The 23,404-nt window shown below is 40.7% G+C and overlaps 2 protein-coding genes across 2 annotated transcripts in view; one reads left to right on the forward strand and one right to left on the reverse strand.

The window, feature by feature from the left end:
• Positions 1-5,569: 5,569 nt before the first annotated feature.
• LOC119654753 overlaps positions 5,570-23,404 on the forward strand; it is a 74,539-nt gene continuing 56,704 nt past the window's right edge. Inside the window, exons 1-2 of the mRNA XM_038060322.1 lie at positions 5,570-5,786; positions 13,189-13,644. Of these exons, the coding sequence (XP_037916250.1) occupies positions 5,783-5,786; positions 13,189-13,644 (460 nt within the window). The 5' untranslated portion in view covers positions 5,570-5,782. The remainder of the gene's footprint in view (positions 5,787-13,188; positions 13,645-23,404) is intronic.
• Positions 18,626-21,966, reverse strand: LOC119649439 (natterin-1-like). The gene is made up of 2 exons (XM_038051592.1): positions 21,809-21,966; positions 18,626-19,643 (listed from the first exon to the last, which is right to left on the reverse strand). The coding sequence occupies exons 1-2, from the start codon at positions 21,810-21,812 to the stop codon at positions 18,772-18,774; spliced, it is 876 nt and encodes a 291-aa protein (XP_037907520.1). The 5' UTR covers positions 21,813-21,966; the 3' UTR covers positions 18,626-18,771.

A 23,404-nucleotide genomic window follows, 5' to 3' on the forward strand; every position in this document is an offset into this window, starting at 1 on the left:
CTTGGGTCCATTCAAGTCGGCGCCGTTGTTTTCACAATTTCGGTTTTTTGTTCGCCTTTCCCTTCCTCGGTGAGAGGCCTTGTGTGCCCTTTTGCGTCCTGTGAGGATACAAAAGAATCGTTTACCCTCTCTTGAGTTGGCGTTGAGTGTTCTCTGAGTGACGTTTGTTTTCCTCTTTATTGTCCTTGGCACTATTGTATAGAACACGAATGGCTCTGACCATGTTTTTGGCGGCCTTGTACACATTGTGTTTATTCTTTATGGATTCGGACAACTCCATTATTTTCCCTCCGAGTAGAGCGAACGATGAATCGTCCGTATTCAGACACTGTTTCTCTGTATGGGCTTTCCCACTGTGCACTCCGCATTTATTAGTCTCCCAGGAGTTTCCCTGATATTTCACCGACATTGACTTCGGGAGAAATCACGGACCACCGACCTTCTCCTAAACAGATGAAGCACTAGTTCCTGTGACATCTCCCGACCAGGTATAGTCAGTACTACGAGCTGACGAATGCCTAGTCTGTGAAGCATTTTTTCGAGTCTTTAGAATAGATGTTCTCGGTAGCGATGTACTCCCTTTAAATGGAAGAAAAAAGGATTACTCCTATTTACACGAAATCTCATAGAAAGGTTCAAACTGGGAACCCATTCAAAAGGGCGATGTAATTTTTTTTCCCAAATATAAACGTATAGGGAATCAAATGAAAGGTCTCGGTGAGTACTTTCCATAGCAGTTCTACTTTTGATGCATAACGGGGAGTGCGGAGGCTGGAAGAGATAATTTCTTTCGCGGATCTATGCTCAGAAACTATCCCACCCAAAAATCTACCACTATACGGTGACTAGGTCTCAAAATACCCTCCATACCAATGCCTGTTTAAAAAAAGTTAATAATATTATATTATTATGTAATAGTATGTTTCTATGTGCATTGTAAACCGCCTTGACTTTATCCTCGAATTATCATCTGGAGTAATATAGGCTAGGAAATCGCATTATTGTGTAAATTTCTTTCTTTCTAAAACTGTCAGTATCATACTAAAGTGAATAGTCTTGACAAACTAAACGGATAATCATTGCAAGCTACATACGAAAAGCCACTCAAATATTCTTATATAAGAAATAGACCCAGCCTTTTATACCTAAAGCGTTCAACTTCCGGTTTCCCGCCTTTCTCGTTTACGAATGTATCTCCTTAATATGTTGTTGATATTACCGCTCTCTAGATTCGATTTATCGCTTCATGTATGTACCTACATAATAACGTCATTGAAATAGCATGGTTATGAATACTTGCGTTTGACGAAATTTGTTGCGACTGTATTTTGTTCGTAATTGAGATTGAGAAAAGTCTTGGCTACTTTTCAAAAATTGCTGATGAAGCTCACCTTTATAATAACTGATCACATGATTCACTTCCTTCAGCAACACAGACAATTTTATAGACACCTATGAAGTTGTACTTCTTGATTATAAAGCCGTTCCTTATGAGCCCATCGCACGTCAACATCGGCTCGCCGCGCATCAAATGTTGCCGATTTAGTGAGCAAAGCGTAGAAATGGTCTCACTTACCAGCCTCCCTATTTTTCATAGCGAAAAGGGGGCAGTCCTCGACGCTTTCCGCGCTGTTGACATCAACCCGTACGGGATGTACGGAGAGTAATGTCCGTACAATGCGGTACATCTGTTCGGTACTTAGTCAAAGCCCCAATTTTTCAGGTGACAAATTTGTTGCCAAGTCCCCATGGGTCCTCATTTACCTCGTTGAATAGACTCTGCCAGTCGATAGTTTTGCACTGCGGAATCTCCTTTTTGCTTACCTATACTCTGCCTTTATGGCGCATGCCTCCCCGCGGGCATGCAAACGTTGCACCAAACGCACGAGGTTATGACACATAGGAGGCTTATCACGAAGGACACCCTCCGTGGCATGGAAGCCTCACACGCTATCGTTATCAGGTTCATCACTGAATTCACGACAGTGTCATCTACAACGCCGCCACCTCCCGAAACGCCAGCGGGACTCTGCCTGTATTAAGAGCTTCAAAAATTTCCCGATGTTCAGCGAATTACGCTAGCAACTCGTGAGCGGTTGGACTCTGGTGCGAGTTAATTTGTAGGATGCAGATCATGCTAGTCGCGTCCTAACCCTTTCTAGTTCCGCCCTAAAGACGCCGCCCCGAATCTGCAACGCGTACAACGCGTTCACGAGGCCCGCCATGATCCGCTGAGAGCACAGTTTTCGCTTTCGTTGCAGGTTTTCGCATGGTGACCTACCTGACCGCATCTGCAGAATACTGCCCTCCTGCCCTTTCTCTTACATGTTGCCGACGTGTGTCCACCTGTAGCACCTGGTGGGGGCATTTCTACCCGGCTTACTACCCATTTTTGATTTTCCGCCGATAAGGAGTTTCCACGCATATTGTTCGGGGACTTAAACCACAGTAATTTTTTGGTCTCGAGCATTCATAAAAGTGATACCATACCTATTCGGGCATTGGTTATCTCTGAAAATTCACGATCTATTGTCTCTTTCACTTCGACCTTTTCTGTGAGGCAGTCAAGGTCCCGGATTTCTAGAGAGCACATAGGCTCTAGACTAAAAACGGTAGCCTTCTCCAACAGTAGCCCCTTGACCGCATCGCAGAACGTTCTCTTGCTAGTAATCTTCGGGCCTAGTTCGAAGAGGACTCCACCACGCTTCGTTTTGCATATAGCATTGTAGCGGATTTCACTGAGGACTTCCACAAATGTCTTGCCTTCCAACGGCGTAATGAACAGACCTGATCATCTAGTCCTTCTCCGTTCCGTTGTCTTTTCAGCTACTGGCTTTCGATTTGTAGCCTCCTTATTTTTAGACAGACGGGTCTCTGGTGACGTAGCGAATTTTTTCATTTCGTCCCTGATTACCTTTTTTTGGCCCTAGAAACTACTCAGATAAAGTTCCCTTCAGACGCGTCTTCATCTTTCCGCTTTCTCCCCAGTTGGCTTTACAGTGGGCTATCTACGATCCGTTCAGCACTTACAGTGTTCTCAGCAGAAGGTGAAGCTGATTCTGTTTTCCGCTTGTCTTGCACTGATGTCCACGTTCGGTAGCTCCTCCTGTTCCATGAGCCCGATTTTGGCGCTTTTGCTGACGTTCTTCTGGAGGAACGTTGCCGACCGCATTCGCTTCACCACTGCCGCGTATTTCCTGATGAGTCTTTCATCTTCGGCTCTAACTAGGACGGTCGACCGCACTTCTACTCAGTTCATGTCCGAATGTACCTGCTCAGAGCTAACGATTTTGACTAGATTTTTTTTTCAGAACAAAGACACTACAGGATATTGGAGTTGCTGTCCCCGTACTATCAATCGTATCACTTTGTAAGGCTTCTTCTTTCTTTGGGCGTCCGGGTGTCACATCTGGTGTTTCAGCCCTTGTAGCCTCTTTAGCTGGCCGCTAGGGTAAGCGACGCATTTTCGTACTGCGCCCAAATCCAGTCAACTCTTCCCTGACATTTCGTTCAATCTTTTAGTTTTATTATATTTTCTTTCCACGTAAATTGCATACAAAGCGGTCTATACAACAAACACTCGGGGTCACCAAGCCAGATAAACGGTCCATCAACCTTCGCTTTGGAATGGCGATGTCCAAATGAAGGTCAATGAAAAGAAACGCCTCTACCATAAGTTTCTCGACGATAAATCGTTGGCCAATTACCAAATTTACAACAATGACAATGGGAAAGCAAAGAAAACGATCGCTGTTACCTAAGTAATCCATTAGAAAGATCATTACGATAAACTGGGCCCCCGGAACGGTGAGAAAAATCTGCATCGAGTTGTCAAAAACCGACACCAACGCAGACAGGATGTCGAACACTTCTGTTTCGTTAATGACAGGAACGGTGCTTTACTCACCGATCTACAAGCCACGAAGATTGGTAGCGAGAATATTTCGAGCAGATTTCAATGGAGGAATTTGTTCATCCTCCACTTCCAAAAGTAATTCCACCTACCCCCAGGAAGCAGTCAAACAAATAAAATCGAGAAAATTAAGAGGATTTGACCACATTGGATCTGAGCTCTGGAAAGCGAAGAGTTGAGAGCCAACACTGTAGCTGAATGTGCTCTTGAACCAGGATATTGAGGAGGGTGGCCTACCATCTGATTGACAACCAGCGAAGGTAGTCCAGCAGAATGTTCAAATTACCGTCCAGCAAGCCGGGTTTATCAAAAACTGCAGAACTACTACTTACTACTTCATGGAGAGACACCGTGAGAAATATCGCCCTCTTTACATTGCATTTCTGGATATAGAGAAGGCGTTTGGCCGTGTGCCATACGAACTCATCTGGTATGAGGTGTTGCCACACACCAGACTCATGCGCTTGGGTAAATTGTTCTCCGGTAATCTGAAAAATAAAATGCGGACTGTGCCGGGTATATCAAAACCTCTTCGTGTTTCACCACCTTCGTTCCATGGGACATCCAACGTCCAGCGCCCTATACACTGCTTTATGCAAATGATTTGTCCTGGCAGTCCCTAGAGTTAATTTTTTTTATTCTGCACTCCCGATAATTGGAAATCTCGATATTTCGCACCAAATCGTCAGTCCTTTGACTATACGAATTATCGGGATTCTACTATAGCTTGGATCAATGCTATCAGCCAATGGTAAACTGTCTTATGAAATTGGATATTAGTGTTGGCCGATTATGAAGAGGAAGGATTAATATCAACTTAGGATCCAGGAAACGAATTTTGTACAAATTTGCTAAAGTACATTGATGGATTCTATCCAAGTATCCAAATAAAAGTGGAAAGTCTTGCCAAATTTGGATGGTTGAATACTCTATCTCTCCGAAGAACATCACATAATTGTATTCAATGCACGAATGGTAACCCAACCACAAATGTTGATAAAATGTTCCCGACGCTATATTTAATTTATTATCATGTTCAACAACCGCAATGAAAACTTGTGACATTTTCCGTCTTTTTGGGGCCTCATCTTCTTGCCAAATTCATACCAATTTGCAAGCTTTTCCACAAAGTGATAAGCTCTTTTATCGTCGTAAGAACGTAAATTAGTTTGCGATCGCTTCTCGAAAAGTTCAAAACTTCATTTACTACTTCATAAATGACGTAGTAATTACCTCGTGGAGAATAGCTAGTTACTAGCAAGAAAGGTGTCGATTTTGATATAAGAGCAACGCCGTGAGGTGTGGCTACCAAAATGATTCAAACCTGGAGCTTCAAATCTGGACTTTTGGCAGCAGCGAAAGATATGTTAAGTCCAGGTCTATAGATAAGTCAACCTAGAAACCAAGAGTAGCCTGTGCAAACCTTACTCTTAAAAACACTTTGACCTGTTTATGTTATGCAATACCTAATTCCGGTGGATGTAAGATGGCTTGAGTACAAACAATATGCTCTTTTTGTTGCTCTAAAATGTTTAGTTGAATTGTAATTTGCAAGATAAAAATAATAAAAATACATGAAAGATCCTAGCAAATCACAATATAAACGAATGAATGAGCGAAAATTTCTTGATAAGATACGTAATCTTTATTTATGTGTGAATTCACCTATTTCCATGGTGACTAAGTGTACTCGAAGAAACGACGGCACAATCGCGGCTGAAGTGAATTTCTCGCCCATTAAATAATAGGTGGTACAGGTAATCGTTAATCACAATCACCCAAATCGTTTTCCGGTTTACTACTCAGTCAAGGGAGTCTACAGTTCAAGTGCACCATTTATTGGAGAAGTAACAGCGATTCAGAGTAAAAATGAGTAAGTGTTAAAGTGAACATATTGTGATACTCAAGAATAAACAAAACAACTCAACTCCTTGAAATTTATTCAATATTAAGACACTAATTTTGTTATCAATTTTTAAATGATGATTCATAATAGAAACTATTCTTTGATTCGCTATTTTCGTGAATATCAATAAATGAGTGCCAGTTATAAAGCCCCTGTTGTTAAGTCCTTGGTCATCCTGGACATTGTCACTTATAAGATCAGATAGTATCCACAGCTTTTGAAGGCATGTTGTAGTCGCTTTCTGCCAAAGACAAAACATCAGTTTACAAAAAAATGCAACCCTTTCTGCTTCTTCCATATAAATTTATCCTCTGGCGCGTCCAAAAACTCATAGATCTTGGGATCAGGGAATTCCCAGGGTGGAATGTGCAAGTATACTTACTTCTACCATATCCTTCCATCCTCCAAAATATTCCCCGTAACCCTACTGTTTGTAGTCCTTTCCATTTAAAATTGGACTTAAACAGGAGTTACCAAAGCAAAAACACTTTGGGTTTATCCATTTTTGTAAAGCAATTAGATAAGTTAAGATTATTTGTATTTGGTCGTATAAATTTACAATCCACGAATGAGTCAGGAAATACCGAAATGAATTATGCAACTTCTGATAATGAAGATTAATTAGTGTTTAAAAATCCACTTATTTTATCTAAAACGATAATTGGATCGTTTTGTTCACAATCGCTTAGAAAAACACATTAATAAAAACACCCGAGTTTATGTTTAAAGTATTCCAAATCTGATTGAAAACTTAGAAAGTAATTTTGTGAGTTAAACCTAATTATCTCAAAGGAAAAAATGTTTATTGGATATGCACAGTAGGCATTCTTATCGCAGATGCAAAATCGCTATTTATAGTATTATCGACAATTGTTTCAGTAAAATAAAGCGAATGTGGATCCCCCTTTTTACCTCTCCGATTTACGTACAATTATTTATGCATCACTTGTTTCCTTTTATTAAATTTTTGTGATGAACAAAATATTATTTAAACCGATCCATTGCCTGTCTGTATGCCACATGCAAATAATTATGCATAAAGGGGTTGAAACTATTGTCAAGAAATATGGTAAGAGCTTGGAAGCTCCAAAATGGCACGGCACAGATTCAGTAAGCGGCGCCTTTCATACCTGTGAATACAATAATGTAGAACCACCAAACAAAAGCTTTCAGGTATTAAACCTTTTGCATCGACTGAAAACAAAAGAAATAAGAAGAAAAGCGCAATCATTATCCTAGAAGCTAAAGCAACTAGAAGTGTTGTTGGCTCCATATTCGGATTTCCGAAACCCCACTTGGGTATGAATTATAACGCACTAAAAGGAAGAAGTCAGTCGCTTCTCAAAATTAGAGCAGTCCGCCATGTACCAGATAGTTCAGAGCTGTTGTCTCAGACCAGCCAGGGTTTCAAACCGACGGTTTACAGTCGTAATAATGCATTCCCACGTCGGGTTTTAAAATTAATATAATGGTAACCAACATCACCTGCAGCCGCTTTCGGTCACAGTGCTGCGAAGGGTAGAGGTACGTTCCAGTAAGTACGGAGCTCTGGTTAAATCAGGTATCTACATAAAGAGGACTTTCTACAGAATAAAATGCAGCCCTGTGATTTGAGGCTTACAAATAGGCACAAAGTCCTCCCTGCTTGTCATAAGAGGCAACTAAAAAGGAAGTATAATTTGCGGGCTAGTAACCTGTATATTTTGAAACTTTATTGGAACTGAAACGTCAACAACGTCTTGGATCGGGGCTGACTTCCTACCATGCCATTCATTCATTGAAGAAGAACTGGCAGAATCATGGAAAGGGATTGACGAACGGAAAGGGTTGGAGACTCTATTGATCGCTACGAATGATGGCAGAGGTTACACGCTTGAGCTCCGATGTCGAGGGGAATCCCGAGAAGTTCAGTGTAGTTTGCGCCGTGGCAAAAGAGAATTTGCTATCGAGCTGGTCAGATACCGCAGATCTTGATGATTGCATATACCGCAACACGAAAGAACTTGCATGTGGTCGCGAATCTTTTGACGTTTCTCTGAGGGCATTAACGGTCGACTTCTCATTCACGATCACGAGCAACTGAAGTGGTGGAAAAATGGAATTTAACCTTATCACATTTGTAAAATGGCTAGCCACCGTAAAATGCGGAGATGGACTGTTCCTATAATCAGAAGAGAATTCATCACAGCCGTCAATGCACCCAAAATATCTAGCGGTCTATGTAAGAATGAATGATGCCAAACGCACGGAGGCATGAAGTCAATTTTTAGGTTGATAGATTGAAGAGAGAGAAGCAAATTTCAGACTAGGAATTTTCTCAGGTGAATGGATATGCACAACTAAATAACTGAAGGACAATAAAGTGGCCAACATTATTTTCACGCCAGGGCTGTTCTCATTCTGTGCACAAGCCTACTTTTTCATCCCACACTATTAAAATGTGACCAATCCCTCGGTTCCTTTTATACCATTCGTGAAACGTGCTCCCTTGTTTTGCCCCTTCCTCCTCTAAGTCCCTACGCCCCTATTCATTCTGTTTAGCAACTGGGATCGCTAGAATGGTTCAAGCACACAGTAAGAAAAAGTAAGAGTATAAGTCTTCCAGAAGGCGTGGCTTTGACTTCTTTAAAAGGTCTGTGAACTTCAACAACCTTAACGATAACTAAGTCTAGACGGGAATATCTGGCCAATCTAGAGAGCCAATTGGTGTTGCAAAATGTTAACTCTTCTGGTCTGGTTGCACACCCGTGACCCTGGTAACCCCGCCCAGCCCTCCCCCATTTGCAATAAATTTGCAGATTCCTTTACTGACAGGCCTCAATCTTAATGTAATTTACTCTACAAAGTATAGCCGCAAGTTCTGTCAGTCGATGGGTATAGCGAAAAATGTCAGGCCACCGAAACTGGTAACACTGCACACGGAGAGTACCTAACCATACCCCACTTTGATCAGACTTTCAGGTTCCGAAGGTCAGTAGCGCGTGAACGACAATACGATGAAGTTTGGTCCCTACGAAAAAAAAATTGCGATTTTTGCGTTGCACCAATGTGGAAATACGCCGAAAAAGATTCATAGTTTGTTAAAAAAGCTGTCGGTAAACGAACGATTTGTTTTTAGAACATTAGCTCGATACCGCGAAAGAGCTAATATGGTTGACAGGCCGCGGGAGGGGCGCCCGCGCTCTGTACGTCACCCAAATATCATGCATGCTGTGCGTGTTCGTCGCAATTCTCTCTGGAAGCAGAAGCGAATGTTGGCGGAAATGCGCATTTCAACTCGAAACATGGGACGTATTCTACGAGAAAATCTCGGTCTCGGTGCGTACCGGCGGTGCGTTAGCCATATGTCAACGCGAAAACTGAAGGAAATACGGCGAACGGTGTGCTGCAACGATTTCCCGGTAAAAAATATGGCAAAATTCTATTTTCTAATGAAAAATTTTTACCATCGAGGAAAAATTCAACCGACAAAATTATCAAGTATATGCTAAGGATTATTACGAAACCAAAGAAAATGCTCCGCGAGTCCATCATCGTCACCATCCGACTTCTGTCATAGTATTGTGGGGCGTCTCATATTATGAAGTAACTGGAATTCATTTTTGCGAGGCCGGCTCAAAACCAATGCGAGCGTGTGTGAAAAGATGTTAAAGGATATAGTCGCACCATTGACTATATCCTTTAATTTTCGCTGTGAAGCCGTGGTGCTTTCAGCAAGACTCGGCCTCCGCTCACAAAACCAAGATAATTCATGACTGGTTAGCGGCGGATGAATGAGCCTCAGGCATAACAGATTTGAATCCTCTGGACTACAGCCTTTGGGCTAAGTTAGAGGAGACTGCCTGCGATCGAACTTACACCGATTTGGAAAACTTGAAGGCCAGCATCATGCGCGCAGCTCGAGAAATACCATGAGTAAAGCGATCGATCCATGGCCTCACAGACTTCCTTTTCCTTCCTGAGAAATAAAGATTTGTTTGACTGGCAGAAGTTATGGTTATACTATGTACAATCACCTCCCTACGGCATTTAGCTGCTTTCCTCTGTCTTCTTTTCTCCCGGGGGCGTGTACTTTGCCCTTTATTTAGGCAAGTATCTTATTAGCAATCTTGATGTCTTGGTCCCGGTCCTGGTAATTTTCCTAACATTTGTTTGTTAGAAAACCATCAATGCATTTCGCTCCTTCTCAATATAATTCTTGCCAAGAGCTTCGAAAATTGCTATTTACCTTGCTTGTATACTAAAGTGGCGATCAATTTTGTTTCTCTCTTTCCACTTCAAAATCCTTTCCAGTTGTTGACATACGTCAATAACTGATTTACCGCTAACTTTGGCCACAGGGCTCACCTCTCTAAACGATCTTGCAGCATTTTTTCGATGATTACATGTCTTGATCCCTTATCTCTTCGTCTAGTGGACTTACTCCCTAAGCCCTTTTCCTACGCAGTGTCACCAGGAGATTGTGAGTCTCTACAGTGGAAGTTAGACACTAAATATTAGTAAATGTCACTCAATTTGCCACTCGCCTAAATCGTCTTCCATCCTGTTCCCCTACATACTCTTTTTTACCGAATACATATAGTCATGTGGAATATCGGGTAAAAAGTCTCGATTAGTACTTTTCATAGTTGGCCTGATTTTAGACATGTGATGCAAGAGGGAGAAGGCGGGCACTGAAAAGTAATAATTTCTGTCATCAACCCATTCTCAGAAATTAACCAAACGAAAAATTTGAGAAAAATCCCAAATAACTTCCATACCAATATCAAAATAACCTCCATACCGATATCTGTTTAAATAAAGTTAAAATAGTGTCTTACTATATTTATTATATTTTTTAGAAAGTTTAACCTAGAATCATAAATTTTTATAGTAAAACACTACCAGTGTCAGTCAGTGAGTGACATTTTTTAGAAATGCTTACACACACAAATATGTCAAATTTGAGATTCAATGCTTTCCATATCCAGAGTTGAACTAATGATGCCGCTTGGCTGGCCGATACGTGGATAATGCTTTTATCTAGTTCAACTGGCACCCAGGTGCACTGTGTGCTCTCCCGGCAAAATTGACAGGCCGAACTAAACGTTGATGGCGACCTTAAGACCTTGAATGTCATTATCACACTGCAGTCTGAGAAACTGAATACGTAAAAATTGCGGTACAGCTGGGACAAATGCCCACTGAAACATTCTTATATAAAAATCACACGAAACCTTTTATACCCAAAGTGATCAGCTTTCGGTTTGCCAACTTGCCAGCCTGATGGAGTGCTCCGTGGATGAGGCAGAGTCTCATACTGCAATTCGTTCCACTTTTGAACCGTTGTTCTGGATACATGAGGTCGTGAACAATCTCGGCCGTTGAATACTCAATTTTGGGTGCATATCCTCGAGTTGGGCACAGTATTTCTCTGCATTTATCGTTTCTCCAGGTGCCAAAAAAAAAAAATAGTGGATAACTCCAGCTGTAGACCACCAAACTGTCACCATTGCTTTCTTCGGATGGAGGCTCGGTTTCGGCATATGCTTCAGTGGCTATTCTGTGCTTTCCGTATCAGCTCCAAATGCGCTGTTAATGTTCCTGGTCACTTCCGCTGCTTTACGACCGAGTTTGAACTCATACAGAAAAAGTATATGTTCTTGGCCCTTTTCCATCCTTTTTTCCTTTTTATTCACTGTTATCACAACGATGGTCAAAACTGAAATGACTCCTTGATTTAATGTAGGAGTATTTATACTTCATTTTCCGACACCAACAGCGCCAGCAAAATCAACTAACTTCACTTGATTGTTAAATCGGTCATTACAAACCCCAAGGTGAAAAACTATAACCGTCGATAAAAGTAATCTATATTGATTCATTGTGGAAATTATTAAACTTCTAAAGCAATTGAATCTTTTTGTTGGAGAGACACTTGAACAACAAAAGGGGAGGGTTCAGTGAGTCAGCCATAGTTAATAGTTGGCAACAAAACCTTCTGAAAATTACCTATTATATGGGTTTAACTGTATCTTTCATCACATCTTTTGAACCACCGAATAGATACTTAGCTGAAAAGGATTGCCTAACTTATCAGAAAATATGGCGTGATTACCTCACATAACGGGAGACACCGCAAGATTAGTTAGTTCCTCGTTCGGTTAGTTTTTTAGTTTGATCTTGCCGTGCTTCTTCAAGTCTTACTTTGACAGAGTTCGCAAACATATTTCGGCGGCCTTTTCTCCCATGTCCGCATTTTTTGATAATCAACGAAAATCCAAGGAAATTATAAAAATAGGTATGTCACGAAAAGCGCATTTGGATCAGTTGTAGACTTGACTCTTATTAGCGCTGTCTTAGTACTTTAACGGAGACTCCCCCTGCAAGACCGACTAGTCAATTTTGAACTTTGGAGGGAGCCCCCAGGCTATTCAGTGTAAGTGATGGATCAGTATCCATAGAGGGAGAGGGAGGTGAGGGAGAGAGAGAGAGTTAAAATAAAAGGCAATTCAACGTTAGGATAATGTAACGTACATTTCCCAGCAGAAAATCAAACTATTGGCACAATACTGAATTGCCTAACTGTCGTTCGGGCAACCTTTTGGTCGTTTGTCATCGACTTCGATGTACAAACCAACCTTCTCATTAACACGAAATATGTGACCATACCATCGAACACGCCACGCCCCGCAATTTCTCTACGTTCGGTACAACCCCATATCAAACGCGGATGTCCCCATTTCGGATGTGATCATGGCATGCTACGCCGCTGGTCCAACGCATAATCTTCATTTCCATTTTCGCGAACCACCATTTATTGTTTTTTATAGTCGGCCAATATTCAGAAACATAGAATACAACAGATCAGACGCACTGTGGTAATTTGTAGATTTGAGTCATTCTTTGAAACTTCAATCACACAGAATGCCAATCGTGGGACGCCACTTTATCCAAGTTGCGTTGATGCATGAAACCATTTCAGAATGCAGTTCGCCATTGCTCTAGGCTCTGAAGAAAGTGGAAAGGAGCATGTGATTTCCGAACTATTCATATTCATATACAGAATGAAAATAGTTTTGTCTGTGAATTTGAAAAACGATATGCAGTAGTTCCTTTCTATAAAAGATTACAATATCTCCTGCGGATTGGAGTCATGGGTGTTCTGTTTTATAAGTATGGACACGCCTCCGAGATCTATTAAGTATCCTTCAATGAGTGACATATCATTGATTTTGATATTAACTAATTCTTTGCAAATAAGAACAGATTGGACGTTGGGATGAATTCTCTGCCAATTAATCAATGAATTAATCATGTTTTATAAATTATTTTCATGTTTACTACATTTTCCATTTAATTAATTTCTTTTTCCTTCTTAATTTTCAAGGTTGGGTTCAATCGGCGGTGAATAGTCCACTTCCATCAGGAGCAGTTGTTGGTGGACAGGACAGTGATGGCACTGTCATCTACGTTGGACGTGCTTACCATTCGGGAGACTTACTTCCTGCTAAAATAATACCACAAAAGCAAGCAGCCTACGTTTCTTACAATGGGTATGAGGTGTTTGTTCAAAACTATGAAGTTCTTTGCGGAGATAATTACATGTGGGTTTCATCTGGATATGGACAAGTCCCAGAAGGTTCAGTTCCTGGTGGGAGATCGTCAGATGGAGAGGTACTCTTCATTGGAAGGGCTTCTTTCGAAGGTAGTTTAACTCCCGGAAAAATTCATCCTTCACACCAGTGTCTCTATGTACCGTATGATGGCCAGGAAAGAAATTTTCAAAACTACGAAGTTCTAGTTCAAAAACCTGAAGAAGATTGCTGTTCCTGTTGTTGCTGCTGTTAGATACATTCTTCCAACAAAAGTGACTTTTTTACATATAGCGAATATTCTAATCTAATTATAATTGTTCTATATAGTCTATTCGCATTCATAATAAAGAAAATTGAAATACACCACCATAAATGAATGGAGTAAGACATTTTCATAGGATACCCTAATACAATACTTTAATTTAAAGAACGCCCCTCAACCACACGTCGCCGCTTCATTTAACGGAATTTCTCTCACGCCTCCTTTTTCTACGATAGATATTGCCAATTCCTGATTTTCCAGGCTCATTTATCTTCACCCATACGATTTAGATGACCCGCCGACTGCAGTCTATTGAGCCATATTCTATCCACAACCAAACCGATCGCATTTTCCTCATAGTACCCAGAAGATTTTTTGATCTGTAGGGGGACTGCTAATCTGGAGGTTTATCGGCCTTAGGCGCAGTAGCAGTTTCTGCTGCATTCATGATAAAGGAAATGTTATGCACACTTTGAACAACTGATCGCTCAAAATTTCATCCCGAGCTTAAATGTCCTGTCCGATATGTCGTCCAGGCTCAGGGCTTTGTTGTCGCCTATTCTATAATATTATAGATCTCCCCCAGATCGGCTCTGGTTTCTGCAGATATTGCAGGTATTCTTCTGAAGGAATAACCCCCAGATGATTGTTAGCAAGGAAACAGGGTCTTGTGATCTGTAGGGGTAACGGGAGATATTAAAATATTCCCTCTTGTTCTGATGGATGGCCAGTTTGAGATCTTTGCAGGCTATATCATATCACTACTACAATGGTCGCATCTATGACTAATACATCGCCATCATGGATTCTGTGTGGTTCACTCATGATGCTAGTTTGTAACTCAGATTCGTAAATAGTTTGTTCAAGCGAGTCCTGAGCGACCTTGCATTTATTGAGCTTGATTTGAATAAACTCCACCATATCATTTCAGTTAGCGCCTTCCTAAGTTTAGGGCATATACTACTCCCGTGTAAGATGTCATTATCACTTCACTCCTTTCCTTAGCATAAAGGACATTTGTGACCCCTATTGCACTCCTTGGCAATGTGGGCTTTCTTCCCGCACCTTCTGCATTATTGGTACATACCAAGGCCGTTGATGCATACCTTCGCAAAGTATCCAAACATGTGGCACTTGCAGCACCTCTTGAATGAAATCTTTCCCTCTAGGCGGCAGAGAACTCATCCAGTTCGAACTTTTCCTATGGCCACAACTTATGCGCTTCTTCCACTGGTGATCGGATTGTGGCCTTTTGAGTTCTTCTAATTTCCTCCAACTTAAATTGTTGTTTCAAAGCTGCGCAGATTTCTGTTCTGACTGCCACTTCGTCGAGATCCCTGCATTGTATCTAGATCTCATGCTTTGTGACATCTTCCCAAAGCGAGTTCTTAACGTGGTGACGAAAGCTGTCTGATTTGCTCAAAATTTATTTTTTCAGTTCAAAGATTATATCCCCCCTTTCTGGATCCTTCGGATTTTGCTGACATTTCTACCTAGATATTTTAGATCGGGATCAGCTTTAACCTTTTTAAGGTTTTAGATGAAACAGAACCTTATTAAAATCGATTCAATGTATGTTTGTTTGTCCGTCTGTAACGCCCGATTTACTCAGAGTTTAAGAGAGGCTCCTCATTTTTCGCCGAATACGGTCATGTGGGGTATCAAACGAAGGGCTTTTAGTACGAAACTGGTCGTGTTTTTGATATTGGATGCAATATAGGTGTGTAATGTATACCCTAAAAATTGGAGGAAGTCTCATTCTTAGAATTTATCCACCCGAAAAACGCTAAGAAAATCATAATGGCGCATCTGTACGAAATCTAGGACTCAAAATACATCAAATTCGGATATCTGCTCAAATAAAGTCAACAATAGTACGTTACTATATTTTCGAAATTTACCCGAAAACCCATCTTATGTTCACCCTGCAAGTACAAAATTTTAAGGAAATTCAATTATTATTAACAAAGTTGCAAAGTTAATTCCTATAAAATTCATATTCCATCCCTCCCACTCCCCGCCATTCTAATAAATCTCAAAACTAAGACCAGCTTCGAAAATCACTAATCGAGACCTTTCATTTGATATCCCACATGACTATATTCGGAGAAAAAAATTTTTACACCCCCCCACCCCCCCACCCCCCCTAAACTTCAATGTAGAAGGATATCACTCACTGCATGTCTGGGCGTTCACAGTTGCCACCATCTCACCAAATTTCGTGTCAATCGGTATATCCGTTTCTGAGAAAAGCGCATGTGGCAGACAGACAGACGAACACATAGACAGTACAACGATGTACTTAATCTTCCCCTTCCGGAGGAAGCCACAGTGGTAGGTTACACTGACGACATAGCGCTGGTTGTTGTCGCAAAGCATCTCGAAGATGCTGAGTTATACTCAAGCGAGGCAATCAGTGCTGTTAAAAGTTGGCTAGAGAGGTCTGGTCTGACGCTTGCGGAGGAAAAAACAGAATCGGTCGTCATCACTAAGCGCCGGAAAAGAAATTAAGCCTGTATTAGAATCGGGAATCATATCAACACTTCCAAGCTGACCATCAAATACTTGGGGGTGGTGATAGACAGGAAGCTCAGCTATAAGCAACACCTACAGTATGTTCGCGATAAATCATCCACTGCTAGTATGGCCCTGGCGAGGATAATGCCGAACGTGGGAGGGCCACGGCATACCTCTAGGTTGCTTATAGGCAGGGTGGTGACCTCAATCATGCTCTATGCAACCCCAGTTTGGAGGGAGGCGTTGCACATGTTAGTTAACACTAACAAACTGAATGCAGTCTACCGGAGGACATCTCTGAGGGTATGCTCTACCTTCAGGACTGTATCACATGATGCAGCATTCGTCGTCTCTGGAATGATGCCCATTGACATCTTGGCAGATGAGATGGCGAATATATACAATGCGAAGTCAATCTCTTATCGCAGACGAAGAACGCTGAGAGGGAGAGATCCATAAATAGATGGCAAGAGTGGTGGAAACGGTCGAGAAAGGGGCGGTAGACTCACAGGCTCATTCCTGCCATCAAGGAGTTGTTGGAGAGACGGCACGGTGAGATTAATTATAATCTCACTCAGTTTCTCACGGGACATGGAGGATATCGCCAATAACTGCACAGATTTAAATTGGAGACCTCACCTAACTGTCCAAATTGCGATGGTGTCCCAGAGGACCCAGAGCATATATTTCTCCACTGTTCGAGATTTGTGGATGAAAGGAGGAATTTAGAGGAGACGCATGAAGAAAATTGGGATGCGGTCAACTCCATAATCGCATCTATTTAAACCAAACTGCGAAAGGCAAAGGAGACCAGGAAAGCGGGGTCACGTGCGCCGAATATTGAAGAAAGGTGAGCTGGCTCCTCCCCGTGATGTAATACCTTATGGTGGTTCCGCGGGGCAGGGAGGGAGTCAAGGGTGGTTTTAGTGGTGTGTCCAGACCAGTGTGTTTTGAAGATTTCCATCTCCTGAAAAAAAAGAAAATGACAGACAGACATTGAACTGTGTTTTGTTATGCAGACAAAACCTTAAAAATTATTTCTGAGAACAACAATGTCGAAAAATTGTTAAAGGTTAAGCGCATATTCTGACGTACTAGTCACATATGTGCGTAGCTACGCTCCGGGATAGATGGGTACGTGTTGATAATATTACATAATCACACAAGTGATACCACCTTAAAGTCTAATACAGGTATCACAATTCCATGATCCAAACATCACTTAGGCTGCAATATACAATATTTTTTTTTAAGAGGTGGAAATCTTCAAAAAATTGTCTTCAGGGTTCACGATCCATGAGAATGTGGGATTTTTTCATATTAAAACCACCTCTCGCCAAGCTACGACTGAAATTTGCCCATCTAACAGCTTTCTTTTCTAATCACCTCTACATAACACAAGCGAGCACTGGATGAGCTAATTCTACCATTGCTTCTATGTTTTTAATTAGCATTAGTTGGCTAATATTGGAAATATCAATCAATTGTGAAAATTAACAGAAAAATATCCTCTACTATTAACTACTACTAGGTAGTACAACTATTCAAATGGTAGTCATCATAAAACCACTTAAAAAAACATTACTACTTACGTAATTATCTCGTTATGCTTAACCTTATTGATAACATAGCTCTCAGACACTGCCTAATGGAGCACAACGCGTGAGCCAACCATACGAATCAATGTTCACGGTTTCCCGAAATGCGGTTCAACTTCCTTCTGAACTTTTCGAGACTCCTACACTTCTTCTCTACTGTCCTGCGCCATATGCTCCTCGGGCAACATATTCGTCGGCCATCTTAGTGTAATGAATTACACAGCATGTATAGAACATGTAAGGAACTGCCGCCCTTCTCTAATGTGTGATCTATCCAATGCCACTTCCAACTTCCGATCAACTCGTCCACAGCCTGTCCGCCAATGAGTGTCTTCATTAGAAATTATTTCATTTTGGAGTATCCCGATGACATATCGCAGGCAAGTATTGAAGAAGGTTTGGAGGCTTTGAGTAACTGTGGTAGTCACTTCTCATGCGTTACTCCTATATAACAACACAGAAAGAATAATGCTACAGAACAGTCTGCCATGAGCCGTCAGTCTGAAGAACTTGGTTTTTAAGGTTTTGTACAAACCAAAATCAGCCAACATGAAGGACGTCGCCGATAACAAGAAGAAGTAATATCGGTGACAGGATACAACCCTGATGGACTTCTTTTGGGAATCAAATTCTTCTGAGATTTTACATCAATGCAGCACAAACAATTTTGTGTCATCATAAGTCGCTAATAATAGATATTAGTTTCCCTGAAATGCCCATCCTGCACTCCAAAAGCACTCTCTGTTCACTTTGTCGAAAGCCGTCTCGAAATTAATGAAAAGCGTGTTGTTAAGCCCAGTTAATGTTGTAATCAATTCAGAATACGGTTGCAACCGATTGTTGAAAAGCCGATTTTTTTCAAGGTATCAAACTTTAATAGCTTAAAAATATCAACTACAAAATCAATTCATTCCTTCGTTCACTTATTACATATATCTTGCTTGTATTATCTTACAATTACTATAGCGAAATTAATAAATGACTGTTTATTACTCTGTCTAAAGGCCTCCTGGTTTCACCAATACTTCATATTGCCTGAAACTCATCTCCTGTCCACCATATGGTATATATAGGCATTGATGTGACGGTTGAATTTTGCCTGGAGTTAAGCTTCCAGCATGGTGAGTACGGCCGATGTAAAGCTGCTCACCGCTTGCAGTCTTACCACCAACAACAGCATTCGGTGGGACATGGCCCGAAGAGGTGTTTACCCATACGTATCCTGCTCCAGTCAAGACTTCATAATGATCTTTAAATACCTCTTGTCCACCATAGGCAATATAGAAAGCCTGCTTGCTTGGAATAACCTTTCCGGGAATAACATCACCAGCATGATGAGTTTTGCCAACATAAATAGTAGCACCATCGGAATCATGTCCCGCAACAACAGCTTGTGGTGGCAGTCCTTGATGAATCTGAGAAGTGATCCAACGTTCAGCGTAAACTAGCACTTCATAATTTTGCAAGCTGATCTCGGCACCTCCGTATGGAATATATAAACAATGATGAGAAGGATGGATCTTTCCAGGAGTTAAGCTTCCTTGGTAGTGTCCACGTCCTACATACAGTGGTTCTCCGGTCTTTGTTATGCCTGTGCTCACTGCATTAGGTGGAACTTGACCATGGCTGGAAGGTATCCAAGCAAATCCATCACCGCATAATACTTCATAGATATGTTGTGGAACTTCCTGACCATTGTAGCAAACATAAGCGATTCTTTTGCTCGGAATCACCTTTGCCGGTAAATTTTCACCTTCATGATGAGAACGCCCTACATAGATTTGTGCGCCATCCGAATCGTGTCCAGCAGAAACAGCATCATGAGGAACCCCGCCAAAACCGAAGCTGGATGAATGTTTCCAAAGGAATTCTACAAAAGAAAAATAAAATGGTATGAAAATGAGGTATAATACATTGATTGATAGTTTTATCTCAAATTCTGGAGAAAATTAGCAGCGAAACGAAAAGAAATTCCCATTTATTCTTGATTAGGGGACCTAACTACCTATGGTCTAGTTACTGATGTTGTTCTTCTCCATCTTCTTCCATGGCCTAAGGAAGTCTCCATCGTTCTCCGATTTCTGAAACTAAAAAACTTGTAACTCGCGTTGTCCACTGTATCTTCCAATCTATTTTGGAGTTTCCCTAATGACCATTTTCCTTCCCGCTTTCCTTTGAGTAGGCGCCTTCTATCGTCCATACATTCTACATGGTCTACCCATTACAGCTTTAATGTGGATTGCGGCTTCTGGTTTGCCGTATAATATAAGATATAACTCACATTTCATTAGCTACCCAACATCCACCCTCACTGGGCCCAAGATTCTCCATAGGATTCAAAGTTCGAAAGCATTGTTTTTCTCGTCTCCAATCTTGTTCATGGTCTACGGCTCAGTACTGTAATAGGACAGACCAAATCAAAATTTGATATATTGTGAAGTTTATTCTTTGGGTATATTCTTATTTTTTAGATTGGTGAATTTATTTGTTGTTAATGATGGTCCGCATGTTAATTCCGTCCATTTCGTTGTTGCCATGTGTAAAAGTTGTGCCTAAGTACATACAAATTTGGACTTTTTCAAAGTGGTAATTGGCGGTAATAATTCTTCTGGTTTGTGTTATGATTTTGGTCTTTTCTTCGTGTATTTTTAGGGCAACTTCCTTCGCTATTCTATCACAGTCTCCATCAGGCTCTCCTTTGGTCGTTCCGGAATAATTATATCATTCACATTCATCTATCTCGGATGATTTCTACAGTAGGGTATTATTTAAATCCACTGACATCCACTCCGTCCGGAATTGAACTTTCTACGAAGTTCTTTTTGCTCAGGTTTTTTTTAACTTTACCATAACTGCAATCTCTCCATGATCTAGCTAGAAAATCTAACCATGATATCTACTTCACAGAGTTTCACATTTTATCCTCTGTAATTGGCCCAAGCAGGTAATCAGATATTTTTTCAGTTTATCATTTTCCAATAAACCCGGTATTTATTGGTTAACCGTAGATATTGCACTCGAATATGATACGATTTTAGCATGACGCGGTCAGTTTCGCTTATCAATCTCTTTCAATCCCCAACTAGGCGTCTCCATACTTCCTGATGATCACGTCGCGCCTAATCTGCTGAAATTTGCAGCTCCTCTTACAACTAGCCTAAGTTCCAAATAAAATATTTTTACCATCGAAACGTTTCTTTCCGTGCTTATTCCCCATTGTGGACCGAGCGATAACTAAGAACAATTTGCATATTCAATTCAAATGGAATTTCGAAAAAAATTGTTCACGATATGATATATATTTTATAATATTAATCATAATGTCATACCGGGAAAAATTTCTCCGATATATACCTCTCGTTCCCTCACAGATTATTTTTGAACGTTATTCATTGATTTGTTATCAGTGCACTTGTTCACAATATAAGGCGAAATGATTCACCGGCTATCTTATCACTTGATATATAACATATGGATGAGAAAATTCACATTACGCAAGACGATATTTATTGGTGGCTTACGTGGTTAACTTATTAGAATAGATCATCCATGTTTAGAGCCTTGGATTCCTGATACCCCGAACAAAAGGTCTAAGCACGAAATAACTTCAATATACACAGGTATAGTCGCTCAGATGAAGTAAAATTGCATTTCTTACCAAATCACAGAAACTGTGAACGGCAAAGTATGAATTTGAAATGGAATATAATAAAAATATTAAACAATTAAGATACGAATGTCTGGATGGCATTTTCCTGGGATTAGTTAAAGTAATCATAAAACCTCAATTTCCCACTTCAAATTGTCGATAACCCTTTGCTATGCAATATCCACTAACGCAAGTTCCCAGTTTGCAGGAAAATTTAAGCAAAAAATATAACTGTAGAGCTTGTAAAAAATATCGTAGAACAGAAATTTACAAATCGGTTTCCAAATAAAAAGCAAATTATATAGACCTTATCACAATTGACAAAGTTTCACTCTTTCAAATATTTTAATAAAACGCTGGACAAAATTAAAACTTTGAGGACTCACCCATGATCAGATTGATTCAAAAATGTATGAACAGATAAACAGAAACAACAATTAAACTGCACTTGCTATCTTCAAGCCGCCTACGTACGTACGAGTCAGTTGATTGATCCAAACTGAGCAAACTAAAAGGCATACGTTTCTTTTCACTATAAACACTGCGAATATATGTGCATAGACGGAGCCGGGATTGTTATCATTTGAATGAATGACTCCGTCCCGGTAAATATTATCAAAATAGTCATATCACAAATAAAAAATTGGTTAAAGTGGAAATCACCGTTTGCAGATAATAAGTTAATGAGATACTCTAGTTCATGGCCCCAAATAGCAATATTTGTTTAGAGTTGACGGTATCTAATCCGAGAAAGGGGAGTAAGTCGGAATTGATTGATCAGGCTGGAGGATCATCAAGCCGTCGGACATCACTGAACAACTTATAAAGCCTTAACTAAGCAAATTTCACTAGTCTTCCAAATCAGTTGCTTACAATTAGCATATCGTCCACATCTTTGCCAAGAACCTGGAAACCAAGTTAAGTTAGCAGGTCCCAACGAGGACTTTCCATGACACGGGTCGATAAAATAAATAATTCTTACTTATACACCAGTATCTTCTGTACCACACTGTATGCTGTCTGATGTTTATCCATGTTCTCCACCAATTGAAAAGTTTTCTTTATAGAGTATCCGTTCTCTTCATTTGATTTTGCTTGGAAGCCTAGTTATTCCTCATTGCTGGGTCCAGCTTTTTAATAAGTTTTATTATTTTTTCATTGACTAATCCACTTGGTGGTACCGTTGAGTCATAATAATGGTATTATCTTCAGGCATAGCATAAACTTTCTCTAAAAATATTCGCAAACAACAAACTTTTCTACTAGCCTATTAATCATATGAAGCATTAGGTCCTTTTTGGATGGGGATGATATACCAGGGTGACGGTTTACCTTGCCAAAGCCGCAGCGATTGAAACGGAGAAGCTTCTACGCCTCCTCCAACTCAAAACATGGATCTGTATACATGGCTGTAAAGAGGTTTAAGAAGCCCACTAAGGCAGTCAAGTAATCAGGGAACGTACCCTGATGGAACAGGAATCTAACCAGAATTAGAAAGGATGTGCGAATGCTCTTCAACCGGGAGAAACAAACCGGGGACTGGCAGAAATACAAGAGGGCACTGACGACGTATAAGCGATCAGAGAAGGAAAACGCTTCAGGGAATTCTGTGAAAGAATAGAATAAAACCCAGAAGCACCCAGGCTATATAAAGCTAAAACCGAAGATAAAGCAATATCTTCTGTCACCGGGGATGGAGCACTACTCCAGAGAGACCTTGAAATCATCCTAGGATCTCTCCCAAGAGCGGTAAGGGGGCGCATAGCCTTGAGATATATACCAAAGGCATGGAGACGGGCAAGAGTAGTCTTTGTTCCGAAAATGGATAAAACGGATCTTCTTTTCGTTCTAAATCTTTCAGATCAATCTGCCTGACATCGTTCGTACTTAAAACGGTGGAGAGGGTCGTAGATAACTATACTAGACCACAAGAGTATGCAAATAGACGACCGGTACAAATTCTATTTGTCCATAAGGTTTGG

Source organism: Hermetia illucens, chromosome 1, assembly GCF_905115235.1.
Source record: "Hermetia illucens chromosome 1, iHerIll2.2.curated.20191125, whole genome shotgun sequence".
NCBI lineage: Eukaryota > Metazoa > Arthropoda > Insecta > Diptera > Stratiomyidae > Hermetia > Hermetia illucens.